This window comes from Rhinopithecus bieti, unplaced genomic scaffold (assembly GCF_001698545.2).
Source record: "Rhinopithecus bieti isolate Rb0 unplaced genomic scaffold, ASM169854v2 scaffold_3878, whole genome shotgun sequence".
Taxonomy (NCBI): Eukaryota; Metazoa; Chordata; class Mammalia; order Primates; family Cercopithecidae; genus Rhinopithecus; species Rhinopithecus bieti.
Window position 1 is genome coordinate 5,665,852 of NW_016805059.1, and position 15,584 is coordinate 5,681,435.

The 15,584-nt window shown below is 41.2% G+C and overlaps 1 protein-coding gene across 2 annotated transcripts in view; it reads left to right on the forward strand.

The window, feature by feature from the left end:
• The window catches only part of TMEM154 (transmembrane protein 154), a 59,350-nt gene that overhangs the window by 11,702 nt on the left and 32,064 nt on the right, over positions 1-15,584 (forward strand). Inside the window, exon 1 of one of the 2 annotated variants that reach the window (XM_017871119.1) lies at positions 8,883-9,013. The exons of the other annotated variant lie outside the window; for it this stretch is intronic. Within the exon in view, the coding sequence (XP_017726608.1) occupies positions 8,998-9,013 (16 nt within the window). The 5' untranslated portion in view covers positions 8,883-8,997. Of the gene's footprint in view, positions 1-8,882; positions 9,014-15,584 lie in introns of those variants that run through there. 2 annotated transcript variants of the gene reach the window in all.

The following is a 15,584-nucleotide window of genomic DNA, read 5'->3' on the forward strand; positions in this document are numbered from 1 at the left end:
TTTTTTTTTTTTTTTTTTGTAGAGATAGGGTCTCTCTATGTTGCTCAGCTGGTCTTGAACTTTTGGGCTCAAGCCATCCTCCCACTTAGGCCTCCCAAAGTGCTGGGATTATAGGCGTGAGACACTGAGCCCAGCCACACCCACTTTCATCTCACTCCTGGGTTGAGGATTCCCAAATAACCACCTCCAGCCAGACCTATCTGCCCAACTCTAGACTTGTATTTTCATCACCAGGTTTCCCTGGATGTGTCACAGAGACCTTAAACTCAGTTCCAAAACAATACCCATTCTTTGCTCCCTGCCAGTTCAGACTCTTGTGGGCTCTCACCTAGGCTATTTTGTTAACTTCTTAACCAGTCTTCTTGCCTCTACTCTCATCTCCAACACATTTTCACATAACTTCCAGAGTGATGGTTCTGTAATAAAAATGGAATCATTTCCTCCTGTACTCATCCCTCAATGGTTCTTCATCTCCTTGAGATAGAGTCGAATCCCCTTGGCATCATTACAAGCTAATGATGAGCTGGTCTGAAGTTCTTCTCCTGCTTTACATTTGCTACTTCTTGCTTCCCACCGTGAGTCCTATAATACAGCCACTTGAATGTGCCAAGCTCTGTCAGGCCACTGACAGCATACAGAGGCCTTTCTGTATGCTGTGCCCTCAACTGTAATGCCTTTCTCTTCCCTCTTTGCTTGAAGAACTCCCAAGGTTCAATTGACTGGTCCACTCCCTTGCATCAAATACCTGAGTACGCCTTAGCCCCAAATGCAATGAATGTCCTCCTCTCCCATGTGCTCATGAGACTTTGTATACAAACATATGATGGCTTTTATTAATCTGTATTATAATTACTGATTTGCATGCCATTGTCCCTACTTAACAGCCACTTCCCTGGGAGACAGAAGCTGGTCTTATTCACCTTCACATGCCGAAGCTTAGAATGGCGACTTGCACGTTACTAGTCACACAACAAAAGGGTAGTGGCTGACTCAATGAATGCATAAACAACATGAAATGTATCATATGCCCCAATATTTACTTGTATTTATGAGGATCTTATAATCATTTAAATAATAAAATCAATACTTGGATAAATGTTATTTTTAGTTAACTCAGTTTTATAATTTTATTCCAGAATGTTAGCTAACTATCCCAAATCTTTTATTTAGTTAGTTAGTTGTTTTATTTTATTTTTATTTTTTGAGATGGAGTCTTGCTCTGTTGCCCAGGCTGGAGTGTAGTAGTGCTGCTCCTGCAACCTCCGACTCCCGGGTTCAAGCGATTCTCCTGCCTCAGCCTCCCAAGTAGTTGGGATTACAGGCACCTGCCACCAAGCCCTGCTCATTTTTTTTGTATTTTCAGTAGAGACAGGGGTTGTATCACGTTGGCCTGGCTGGTCTCGAACTCCTGATCTCAAGTAATCCACCCTGTTCGGCCTCCCAAAGTGCTGGGATTACAGATTACAGGTGTGAGCCACTGCACCCGGCCTCCCAAATCTTTTAATGGGTGAACAGTTCCTTTCTTTCCTTTGAAACCAAAACAATGATTGCCCTCCCCCCCCCCCCGCCCCCCCCCCCAAGCCTTCCTGGAGAGAATACTATGTAGCTGCAGAGAAAATGTTTTTACCTACCTTCTGAAAATACGAACACAAGTTCAGACCCAGAAAAATACACATTAAGTGGCAAAATTATTTACAGAAAGGACACACAGTTACAAGCAATTTGGGGAGACATTTGAAAGGAAAACAAAGGAAATGCAAGTTCCATAGATACTTAACTTCAAGCCAGTAAGAGCTGATTTGATAACTTTAAAAAGAACTAAACTTTGCATAACATAAAACTCATGGGAAAATCTACTTCAGTAGTTGAGGAAAAACACAGAAATATTTCCTGAGTAATTAAAGAAGGTGCTTAACAGAAGAGTTACCTAACAGAACAGTATTCTGGTCATTGTTCTGGCTTCTTTTCCTTAAAACCAATAAATCCAGTTTGTTTTTGAATTTTTTTCTATGTTTCATATGAGTTAAAACCATCACTGTTATTTTCTACTTCACACTACATTATGATTTTCAGAAACGGGATTCCAATGGTTGCCAAGGTTTGCTGACATGTTATTATCATTCCCTGACAACACTAAATTCATTCATTTGAAAATTGATTTATTCTTTTCTAAGACTTATACTTGTTTGCTTATTTGTTTATGATTAAGATTGCCAAATTTAGCAAATAAAAATATAGGACAACCAGTTAAATGTGAATTTCAGATAAGCAATGCTTTTCTTTAGTATAAGGATGCCCTTTACAATTTAGTATAAATATTTAGTACAAATATTACACGGGACATACTAATACTAAAAATGTTTCATTGTTTATCTGATACTCAAATTTAACTAGGCATCCTGTATTTTATCCAGTAATTTTATTTTGGATTGTGATTATCTTTTATCAAGCAAAGACCATCTCTGTGTTGGTTCTGGTTCATCACTAACGTCATAGACATGTTGGTTATGTACAGCTACATGTTAGAATTATACTTAGGCTGAGTCCTAGATCAACCATTCAAATAAAAAGAGACCATTTCTGAAAAAAAATACTGATAATTATATAGAATAAAACCAGGAATTCAAGAGCAGAACAACTTTTAAAAAATCTATGAACGTAATCACATTAACAACTATGTTAGGAAAAAATAATAAGTTTGTATTAATAAATGCACAAGAGAGGTTGACAAAGAGAGTGAGACTAGCACCACATCAATAGCTCCAGCCACGATACTAAAATTCAAAGTGCTTGAGCCTAGGAGACTGTTCAGGATGGAAAGACAGGATTGATTCTCTTTGAAGGTAAAATAGGACCAGAAGCCCACTGGCTTTAGGGACCTGTTCAGGGTTTAGCTGATTCAAGGAAATGCGACGCACGATTCTGCTCCCTTCACACAGCACTTCAAAACCTTAGCAACTTGCTTCCTTCTTCAGCCTCTTGTAGGAAAGCACCAAACGCTGTTGCTCCTGTGCTCCTGCTTAGGCTGGCGATGGGGACTCTCGTGCACATCCTCTCCATGTTGTTCCTCGTTCACTCTTGGTGGCAACCAAGCCCCTGGGGTGGGAGCCCACAGTGTTCCCTGGTTTCCTGTTCTTTAACTTATCAAGCACTCACCTACCAGTTATTATTTTGTTTGTCTCTGTCTTCCAGTTTTTCTCTCTGGCAATGCTGAGCTTGTGCTGAGCTGAGCAAGGAGTGGGATGCCCATGTACCCCAGGAAAGAGCCCCTCACCTATGGAATGGGGTGGCGGTGTCTTCCCACCCTGCCTCAGAGGCCGGGGAGACGGCAGATGTCTTGAGGCAAAGGCATGGCTGGGAGTGTCTGTTTTCAAGTTACTCTTTTCAATTGCAATTTTGAAATTGGCCCTTGAAAAGAAGAAATATAATAAAATAAATAGAAATAAAATAAAAATAGGAAAGTATTCAGTTTGGCAATAACTATCATTTAACAATCCTTTTTTTTTTTTTTTTACATTTCAAAGCACTTTCATGTAGCTTGTCTCATTCATGGTATGAAGAACTTTTTTAAGGATTTAAAATGTATTTGTATTCTGTCTCATAAAAATACGCATTCTTTAAAACTGCCAGGTGCTACAGGCCACTGTAGGAATCCAGTGTATAAAAAGACAGTCTGGTGGTCAAACATGTGGCTTCCCAAAGTGAGTGACTTCAAACCAGAAACAGCTTTAGGGCCTGAGCAAATCTGATTAAATGTGAGCAAGCTTTCTCTTAGAAAGACATCAAAATAAAAGTTGAAAATGAAAAAGACATTGGAACATTGTGGGTCTCCCCATTGTAAAACATGTTTTAATCTGATAGTAAATTACAATTACAGGTGTGCTTCTCAGTTTAAGGAGGTAAAAATACAACACAGCCTCACAAGTAATTTCCCAGAGCAGACTACTGGCTGAAAGTGTTTTACCAGATAACCTCCTCAAAACTAGAAAAAAGCATCCTTTCTTTATATTCTTTTGATGAAAGGCATCATCACCTCTAGTTATCTGGTGGCTGAAGAGACAAGGTGTACAAAACACAGGCATTGCTTGATGATCTCAAATACCTTCCTGTACTTACAAGCTGCCATTAACCTTCAATGCTTCTGCCTTGTATCTGTTCAACCACCTATTTATTCTGTCCATATCTTCTTCAAGTAAATTAGTCAGAAAAAAAAACATATTAGGTGAAGACTTTCACTTAATAAAATTGGCAAATTTGCAGAACAACTGAGCTTGTAAGAAAACAGCAATCCCTCCTCTCCTTGAGTCCTGCTCCCAGAGAATCAAGTCACCTGACCTTTACATGGTGGCAAATGCGCGAACCACCCTCATTGCTCCTGCCAAAAAAACTATAAACATGAAATTTCATCATTTAGGATGCATAAGTTGTTATTAAGCAATTCCTCCGTTCCCTAGTATGTTAGAAAATTTAGATAGCTTTTGAGAGAAAACCACTTTAGATTTCTGTTTCTTTGTGACTGGAGATACATCGTGTATGTATGACTGAAAGGAAGTTGTTAGGGGAAGGAGATCAGACTCTGGAGAAAAACGTGAGAGCGTGACTGGCAATTTCACCACAGACCCACCAGGACTATTGGACATTACCTTCAGTCATTCCTTCCACACACAGCAGATGGGGTTGCAGGTGCTAGGGATACGTTCTAAACAGTGAAGGAGACAAATGGCAGACAACCATACAAATGAAGTAATTCCAGATAATAAACAATAAGTTAGTATCATGTGGAAATGAAGTGAACTAGAGAAAAGTGCAGAGCACTTCAGAGCAGCATCTGTAGTCCATGAATATCAGTGTCCTCATAGCACTGTCTGCGGTCCATGAGCAATGGTGTCCCAGCACCACTGTCTGCAGTCCACGAGCAATGGTGTCCCATCACCACCATCTATAGTCTGTGAGCATTGGTGTCCCAGCACCACTGTCTGTGGTCCATGAGCAACAGTGTCCAGTGATGTCATCCATCCACTTGCAGTTAGTGTCTCTATGCAAACACAGCCTCCCACAGCCAGGCTGTGTCCTGAAGAGTCTGGCATGGTTATTCTCATTTTAGTCCCATTCTGTTCCTGACCACATCACAATCAGATTCCACAGATGCTGAACAATTGATTTTTAAAAAGAGATCAACTGAAGAGTTAAACTATTTAATGGTGCATACTCCATTAATGTTGTTCCCAAAGGCTTCTGTGTAGGGTTCTCTAATCACATTTAAAACGAATGAGGACTGTCTTCATGAACAATAGCAAATTAAAATAAAGTCCACTCAGTTATTATTTAACTCAGTAATTCTCAACCTAACATACATACTTACTGCAGTTATTTGGGGAGCTTTTAAGAAATACTGTTACCCAGGCCACCCCCTCAGATATTCTCAAATAACTAATTTAGTTAGGGCTTAAAAACTTCCCAGGTGATGCTGATGCACAGTAAAGGTGGAGAACAACAACAGGTGTGACTGATAATTAGACACAACTAAATGAGATTGTTTGAGCAACTTCAACCGGTATGACCTGCAGACCAGCAGCATCAGCACAACCTAATTACTTGCTAAAAATGCAAATTCTGGTAGGACTTGGTGGCTCATGCCTGTAATCCTAGCACTTTGGGAGGCTGAAGCAGGAGGATTGCTTGAGACCATTAGTTTGTGGCCAGCCTGGGTAACAAAGCGAGACTCCCTGTCTCTACAAATAATACAAAAGTTAGTCAGGCATGGTTGTGCACGTCTGTAGTCCCACCTACTTGGTGGGCTGAGGTGGGAGGATTGCTTGACCCCAGGAGTGCAAGGCTGCAGTGAGCCATGTTCATACCACTGCACTCCAGGCTGGGCAACCGAGTGAGACCCTGTCTCAAAAAAAAAGCAAATTCTTGGGCCCCCTTCCAGACCTATTACATCAGAAAGTATAAGACCATGCCCAGCAGTCTGTGCTTTAAGAACCCCTGTAGGTGTTTCCAATACCCACTGAGGTTCGAGGACCACTGGCTTAAAGCACCAACCAAAGCTATTGCTGATAGTTGTTTTATTAGCAATAACATTTTCTGGATATGCAGGGTTTAAATCCTGGCATGCATCTCTCTAATTCAGACTTATTCGGGAAGGTGTGATGGTCACAGTACTCTCTCGGTGTGTCCTAGCTAGACTCTTCCAGGTTCTTGAGACTTCAGTGATGATTTTTAAGCTACTGTGTTCTGGTGATAGAGTTGGCAGCTGCTAGGCAAGCCTTTGGCATCCAACTCCTTGACCTCTGATTCTTCTCAATTTCACCAAGGAGCATAGAGAACAAGACAGGGAATGATTTGGTATGGCTCAGGGGAGGCCAGAAGTGGGCAGGGTCTGGAGAAGTGAGTCTCAACTTCAGCTGCAGCCTGGAGCCACAAGGAAAACTGTAAAAATTATTGAGGCCTGGGTTCTACCCCTAAATATTTTGATTGATTGATATTTAGAACAGGGTCTTGCTCAGTTACCCAGGCCAGAGTGCAGTGGTGTGATCATAGCCCACACAGCCTTGGACTGGACTCAAGTGATCCTCCTGCTTCAGCCTCCCTAGAAGCTGTACCCTCAGGTATTTTGATGTAATGAGTTTGGGGTATGGTGTGGGCATCAGGTTATTGGAAGCTGCCTCAGTGATTCTACGTGCAGACTAGGCTGAGAACCACTGGAAGACTTCTTGGTTTGTTTTTCTCTCCTCCTCCTAATGCTAATCAAGGCTCTTCGTTGTATACCGAGGTACAGGAGAGAATGAAAAGGAGTCAGGCTTTTGGGTTTGCTTTCTTGATCATCCTGAAATTCAAACTTGTCAGTTACTCCACAAAGCAGGGAAGAGTTTGAAGCCTTGACATCCGACATGTTTTCTTTCATTTCACCATCTTAACTGTAAAATTGTTTAAATAATTGGTGCATGGAGTTCACATAATTGACAAATGAAAGAATGGGGCATCTGCCTGTGGTCCAACATACTTCATGACATCCTGAGTTTAGTAGCATTCTCTTGTCATTGTATTATTCACACTGTATTATTCACATTGTATTATTTCACATTGTATTATTAGTGTGACAGTCTTTCAGTCAGTTTATAATACTTTCTTCGTCTTCTAACTTTAAAAGCTAGAGCTTGGTTGCACTTTTTTTAAACATATTTTTGTGTTAATTAAGCTTTTTAAAAAAATTTTACTTTAAGTTCCAATGTGCAGGTTTGTTACATAAGTATATGTGTGCCATGGCGGTTTGCTGCACCTATCAACCCATCATATAGGTTTTAAGCCCCGCATGCATTAGATATTTGTCCTAATGCTCTCCCTCCCCTTGCACCCCAACCCCCGACAGGCCCCAGTGTGTGATATTCCCCTCCATGTGTCCATGTGTTCTCATTGTTCAACTCCCACTTATGAGTGAGAATATTTGGTGTTTGGTTTTCTGTTCCTGTGTTAGTTTGCTGAGAATGATGGCTTCCAGCTTCATCCATGTCCCTGCAAAGGGCATGATCTCATTCTTTTTTATGGTTGCATAGTATTCCATGGTGTATATGTACCACATTTTCTTTATCCAGTCTATCACTGATGGGCATTTGGGTTGGTTCCATGTCTTTGCTCTTGTAAATAGTGCACGTACGTGTTGGTTGCACATTTGTTTCACTTTCAGAAAAAGAGAAGTTAGCTAGTTTGCTTCCCTGAGAAGCAGAGTCATTTCCATTTAGTGATGATGCCCTGAGCAGCGATAATGGGGAAGTTGTGCTGCCCAGCTGTTGGGGCTGCCAGGCGTTACCTCAAACATTTCTTCCCACTTACAAGGATTTCCCCAGACATCCTCACCAGATGTGTGAAAGATGAGTCCCAGATGTGTTTGCGTGAATATTGTCAATAAGTATTTGTAGGTGACTCTGTACACTGTGCAGTTCATTATCGAGTGATCTTAAGATTTTTGGATTAACAATAAAGTGAAGTATTGCAGCTTAGTTTCATCATTCACATGACTGACCACTTCCATTATCTCTTTAAAACGCTACATTATCTGAGCACAGAGAAAGATAAATGGTGAAACGGAGGGAGACTTCCTGAGAGAGTTTGTGTTGGGGTCACTTGAGATGACTGTGACTTGGCCACCTAACAGGAGGGACTTCTGCCAAATCTGCAGCTTAGGAGGCCACCAGCCTCGGCCCTCACACCCAGTGATCACACCCGTGCAGGGCGTGAAGCCACGCAAGACTGATCTTCACACACCTTTCTGCTTCTAACCTGTTGTCTTCCTTATTTCTTCTCTTCTATTCTTTTGCTTGTTAATGCCTCTCTCTTTGCCCTCTCACCCTACGTCCTATCCCTGTCTTCTGCAGCTTTGCTAGTTTTACCTCTAGCCCCACCTCTTTTACCCCGAAATATGCCCAAATTTAGATAAGGAAGTAAAGCAGCAGTAAAATGAGGAAGTTATACCAGGCAGATTAACCTTCTGGGGAACAGCAGAGAAACAGGCAAGCACAGAGATGGGAGAAAGAGAACAGGTGATGGAGGAAGGAAATAACAAGGACACAAATACCTGGCCTGTGTGTGGTGCTTTATGGCTCCTAAAGCATTTTCACAGTTCTTATTTCATTTACTTTCATGCAAACACTATGGGCTAGACAGAGCAGAAGGCCTACTTTTTTTACTTTTAGGAAATGGAGAATTAGAGAGGGAGGGAATTCTTCCCAGGCCCCAAGGGTGCAGAGGGCAGCAGCCAGTCTCAAGCCCAGCTATTCTGAATTCAAATCCTGTCTTCTTCCGCGATGCCATGGTTACGTCCTTGGAGTTCTGGAGCGCAGCACAGGAAGTACCCTTGCATGTTCTGGAGTGTTCATCTCCAGACTTTTTTCGTGAAAGAGAGTTCTGCCTTCCTTCACGGTGGCTGGACTCCCAAGGTTGTAAAAGGTCACTTTCACCCAAGAATCCCAGGATGCCGCCCGCAGGAAATCTCCGTGGATGATTATGGGCCTTAGTAAGTGTTTCCTTGAAAAGGCTGTAGCCCCACAAGGGTTGTGTGAGGCTGTACAGTGGTTTTAGGGGGCCTCATGTGCACTGGATTAAGAGTGGCTATTAACCCATAGGCCACGGGAGGGACTATGTTTTTGGGGAAAATGTCATGTTTTTGGGTAAAATCCCTCAAGCTGCCCTCTGCATCCATACTTTTATGGCCTTTGGCACCTCCTCTGTTTTCCACCTTGTCGTTGTACACTTCTGATTTTCTACCTAACTCTTACCCTTGTCACCTTGGCAACCAGCTCCTGGCTGCTGATCTGATTCTATGGCTCGTCTTTGTTTGCCATCCCCCTTCTGATGACATCTGATTCCTCCCTGCACAGACTCTTAGAACCGGTCCCCAGTGTTTTCAACTTCCCTCCCTTTGACATCCCAGACTCCCTGCACACTCGGTTCTTCCCTTAGTTTCTGCCAATTCTCATTATGTGAAAACTGGAGTACTAGGGTTGTCTTAGAGAATTTTTCAGATCAGACCACCAAGAGTAGTTTGATGCTGTGCCCCCTTATCCTGCACCTAACACCCTCTCATGCTCTCCCCATTTTTAGATACACTGTAGAACGTGTTTGCCTGCGTGCAAATTGAGGGATGAACAGAGAGGTTTATTGCAGTATTGTTGGAAACACAACAGAACCTAAATCTCTATCAATAGGAATAGATTATAATACATTCAAATAATGGGGAAAAAAAGCTCTCTATACGGTCGTGGAATGCTCTTCAAGATAAAATTTTAAGTGAAAAAAGCAAGGGGCAGAAAGTATATAAATTGTGCTACCATTTGTGTTAAAAAGAGAAAACAGGAAACAATACTTATACTTGTATATGCATAGAGTTTCTCTCAAAGGAGCAGAAACGGTGGTTACTTCTGGGGAAGGAAACTGAGTAGCTTGGGGAAAGGGTGGTAGTGAAGCTTCCTTTCTGAACTAAGCACCATGTGCAGATTACCTATTCAAAACTTTACTTAAAACAAGGTAGACACTTTGGAATCAACAGAGATGCGGAAATAGGTGGGACCTTGGGGATCACTCCTTAGTTGTACAAATTAGAGCATTAAGTCATTAAGGGAAAAGTAAATTGTCCAAATTCTATAAGTATGAAGTGGCCGAGCTATGTCCAGACCCTCATCTGTTATTTGTCACCTATGCTTGAGGAAATGTACCTTCAAAACCCAATAGAAATTAACAATGTAAATGACAGGATTGCACCCCAGGGCAAGACATTCAAGATTCAGTTTCTTCATCAGTAAAATGTGGACAATAAAGTGGTGAAGATCGAATTAGATAGCACATGTTTATCCTAGTAGCTAGCATTCAATACATCCCAGTTACTGTTATTTATTATTTTGAAGCTATCTTAGAGTTGGGGTGGGGGGGGAGAGAGAGAGAGAGAGAGAGAGAGAGACAGAACAAGAACAATCCCTTGATTCTCATTTATTTAAATAGCCACTAGAGCATCTGAGACAGCAAATGATGCTTAATGCAGGAAACATATGTGAGGGCATGTGGGAGGTGGGCATTGCAGAGAGAACTTTCAGCCTCTTTAACTCCACCTTCCACCACCAAGGGCCACCTGTGAACAGCATTGTCTCGTGCTGAAAAGTAAATGTACACAGGCCAGGACCATCTGGTATGCTTCTTTCCATTTCTCTTTTATTCCCGATTGTCTAGATGTCCCCATTATTCTTGTTAGCTTGTTTCCTTTCCTATTTTCTCTCTTCCTGGGGCCACGGGTCAAATGGTGACTAAGAGTGCAAAGTGTTCTTCTGGGGACTTCATTCACCTTCCTCAGAGAGGCGCTGAAAAGACCCTGTCCTTCTGGGCAGCTTTGCCGGGAGCGCATCTGAGCTGAGGAGCCTTAGCAAGATCCCCAGTAAAGCCGAGGTTTCTGGGAACCCTTTCCTCTGTACTGCCTTGTGCCAGACAGCCACCTCCTAGGATAGGCGGAGGAATGGGAGCAGGAGGTTCCCTCTCATTCACCACTTTACACCAAACTTTATGATTTGCAAGCATTGCATTCCTCCCTGAGGGAGGGAAAACCCTGAGGGAGGGTTATAAGCTCTGGTTCTGCCATTGGCCCCCTGGTTTCAAATCATCACTCCTCCATGTGAGCTCTGTGATCTTGGGCAAGTTGTGTAACCTCTTTGCCCTAGTGTCTATCAGAAAAAATGGTGAGGACAAAATGAGATAATCTGGGTACAAGGCAGAGCACAGAGATTGGTTCTTAGTAAATTCTCAAAAAAAGATGCTGAAATATTAGCAGCAGCTACAGTATTCATAGAAGTAACCAAAAGAAGTAAAGTGAGGGGGGACGGGGTCTGGATACTCAAGGAAGGTTCACTGACCTCTAGGTATAAGGATTATCACCACCAGCTGCACCAACCACCACCATTCCCCACCCCACACCCAACCTCATCCTACCCATATGTACCAGTCTTCACTGGCTGAGGTCACCAGTGAAAGATGCTATTTGATCTGGCTGCAGTAGCTCTCCAAGCAGAATCATTTTAATGAGGAGGTTTTCTGGAAGACAAATGTCATTTACTAGTCCAGGCTGATACATGACATATCAAAGGCTTTAACATATATGTGAATACATTATTGACTCACCCAATTTTAAAGACATATACAGTAGTCTCCCCTTATCCACAGTTTTGTTTTTCATGGTTTCAGTTACCCATGGTCAACCGTGGCCAAAAACAGTATAGTACAATAAGATATTTTGAGAGAGAGATCACATGCACATACTTTTATTATAGTATATTGTTGTAATTGTTCTATTTTATTACTAGTTATTGTTCATTGCTTACTGGGCCTAATTTGTAAAATTAAACTTTATCATAGGTGTGTTTAGAATAAAACACAGTGTATGTGGGATTCAGTTCCACCCATAATTTCAGGCATCTTCTGGGGCCTTGAAACATGTTGCCCTTGGATAATGGGGGACTACTGTAAATGTAGGACAAAGCCGCTTAACTCAGAAGGCAGTGATCAGTAAGTGGTAGATTTTTACTGATACATAATATTTTACATACTTATAGGGCACATGTGTATTTTTTGTTACATGGATAGAATCTATAATGATCAAGTCAGTGTATTTGGGGTAGCCATCACTTTGAGTATTTATCATTTCTGTGTGCTGAGAAGATTTCAAGTCCTGTCTTCTAGCTACTTTGAAATATAAAATATATTATTGTTAACTACAGTCATCCTCCTCTACTATGGAGCATTATAACTTATACTGTCTATCTAACTGTATGTTTCTACCCATTAACCACCCTCTCTTCTTCCCCTGCTCTTACCCACACACCCTTCCCAGCCTCTGGTATTTATAATTCTACTCTCTACCTTCATAAGATCAACTTTTTTAGCTACCACATATGAGCAAGAACATAAGGTCTTTGTCTTTCTGTGCCTGTCTTATTTTACTTAAAATAATGACCTCCAGCTCTATCTATGTTTCAGCATAAGACATGATTTCATTCTTTTTTATAACTGAATAGTATTCCATTGTGTATATATACCACATTTTCTTTATCCATTCATCCACTGATAGATACTTCGGTTGATTTCATATCTTGGCTATTGTGAATAGTGCTGCAATGAACATGCGAGTGCATTTATTCCTTTGATATATTGATTTATTTTCCTTTGGATAAATATCCCGTAGTGAGATTACGGATTGTGTAGTAGTTCTATTGTTGGTTTTTTGAGAAATTGCCATACTGTTTTCCATAGTGGCTGTACTAATTTACATTCCCACCAACAGAGTTCCCTTATCTCTGCATTCTTGCCAGCATCTACTGCTTCTGCCTTTTCAACAATAACCTTTTTTTTTTTTTCCTTTCTTTTGAGATGGAATCTTGCTCTGTCACCCAGGCTGGAGTGCAGTGGTGTGATCTCAGTTCACTGCAACCTCTAGCTCCTGGGTTGAAGTGATCCTCCTGCCTCAGCCTCCCAAGTAGCTGGAACTACAGACGTGTGCCACCATGCCCAGCTAGTTTTATATTTTAGTAGAGCTAAAATTTTGTATTTTAGCTGTCCAGGCTGGTCTCAAACTCCTGACCTCAGGTGATCCTCCTGCCTTGACTTCCAAAAATGCTGAGTTTATAGGTATAAGCCACTGTGCCCAAAAATAACCATTCAATGAGATAATATCTCATCACAGTATTGTTTGTTTTTTGTTTGTTTGTTTTTAGTCTATTTCATTTAGTTCTGCTCTGATCTTTATTATTTCTTTCCTTCTACTAATTTTGGATTTGATTTGCTCTTACTTTTCTAGTTCCTTGAGATGCATCACTAGATTGTCTACTTAAAATCTTTCTACTTCTTTGATGTAGGTAGTTACTATAAACTTACCTCTTAGCACTGCTTTTGCTGTATAACATAGGTTTTAGTATGGTGTATTTCCATTTTATTTGTTTCAAGCCTTTTAAAAAATTTCCTATTTAATTTCCATGTACTTGTACAGTCTCCAAAGTTCTTCTTGTTATTGACTTGTAGTTTTATTCCATTGTGGTCTGAGAAGATATTTGATATGATTTCAATTCTTAAAAATGTGTTGAGCTTGTTTTGTGTTCTAACATTGTTTATCCTGGAAAATGTTCCAAGTGTTGATGAGAAGAATGTATATTCTGGCACTGTTTGATGAAATGTTCTGTAAATGTTCTTTTAAGTCCATTTGGTGTAAGGTGCCATTTAAATCAATGTTTCTTTGTTATTATTATTATTTTATCTAGATGATCTGTTTAATGCTGAGAGTGGGTGTTCTATTTCTCAACTCTTGTATTAGACTCTACCTATCCCTTTAGATCTAATAATATTTGCTTTATATATCTGGGTGCTCCCAGTGTTAGGTGCATATATGTTTAGAATTGCTACATTCTCTTGCTGAATGTATCACTTTATTATTATATAATGACCTTTTTGTCTATTTCTTCTGTTTTTGACTTGAAGTCTGTTTTTTTGACATAAGTATAGCTACTCATGCTTGCTTTTGGCTTCTGTTTGTATGGAATATCTTTTCCCATCCCTTTACTTTCAGTCTATATGTATCTTTATAGGCGAGATGAGTTTTTTGTAGGCAGCATGTAGTTGTGTTGTGTCTGTGTGTTTTTTAAATCCATTCAGCCAGTCTATATCTTTTAATTGGGCAGTTTAATCCATTGACAGTTAAGATTATTATTTATATATCAGGGCTCCTTCCTCTCATTTTATTAATTGATTTATGATTGTTTTGTCTATCCATTGTTCCTTTCTTTCTCTCTTACTTGTCTTTATTATGGTTTGGTGGTTTTCTGTAGTGGTAACATTTTAGTCTTTTTCTTGTGTGTGTGTGTGTTTACTCTACCAGTGGGTTTTGTATTTTCATGTGTTTTCATGATAGATATTGTTCTTTTGCTTCTCAGTGGACTCCCTTAAGCATTTCTTTTTGGGCCAGTCTAGTGGTAATGAATTCCCTCAGCTTTTGTATGTCTGGGAAAGACTTTGTTTTTCCTTTGTTTTTGAAGGATAACTTTGCTGAGTATAGAATCCTTGGATGACAGCATTTTTGTTGTTTTGTTTTCTTTCAGTCCTTTGAATATATCATCCCATTCTCTCCTGGCCTATAAGATTTCTGTGGAGAAATTAACTGTTAGTCTGACAGGGGTTCCTATATAGGTGACTACATGCTTTTCTCTTGCTAATTTTAGATTCTTTCTTTGTCTTTGATGTTCGACAATTTGACTGTAATGTGCTGTGCAGAAGTCCTTTGTTGAATTGTATCTATTTGGAGAATTCTGGGCTTCCTGTATCTGGATGTCTAAATCTCTTGCTAGACTTAGGAAGTTTCATCTATTGTTTCATTAAATAGGTCTTCTTTTTCTTTTCTTTTTTTTTTTTTAAGGCAGGATCTGGCTCTGTTGCTAAGGCTGAAGTACAGTGGCACAATCTCAGCTCACTGCAACCTCTGCCTTCGGGCCCCAGTGGTGACAGAGGTGGGTTGGACATATCTGTCCCTGGGTCCCGAGGCAGCATACACTGGCACTGGTGTTAGTGTGTCCAGGCAGGCTGGTTCTTTGGCCTCCAGGTGTCTTGCTTGGGTGCTAGAAATGGTAGTGGTTAACCAGGCAGGTAGGCAGATTGGTGTGGGTGTTGGCAGGACAACACTCTGGGTCCCAAGTACCTGTGCTGGTGTTGGCAGTGGTTGCAATGGACTGGGCAGGCCAGTCCCCAGGCCTGTAGCTGGTACATGAGGGTGGATGCCAACTATGATGGTGGCAGCACAATGGGTAGTCCCAACCTCAGGCCTCTGGGAGGAATGCTGTTGTGTCAGTGGTGATGGACTGAACTGGGCTGGGCAATCACCAGGCCCCAAGTGGCACGCTCAAGTACTGCACTGGGAGAGAGCAGGCCTGTGCAGACCTGTTCTTTGACTCTCTGGTGGTGCATGCAGTATCTGGCTATAAAAGGCAGCAGTGAAGCAATCCCCAGGCTGCTGATGGAAAGCTCAGGTGAAGGCAGCAGTGACTACACTGCTGCCCACTACTGCGGAG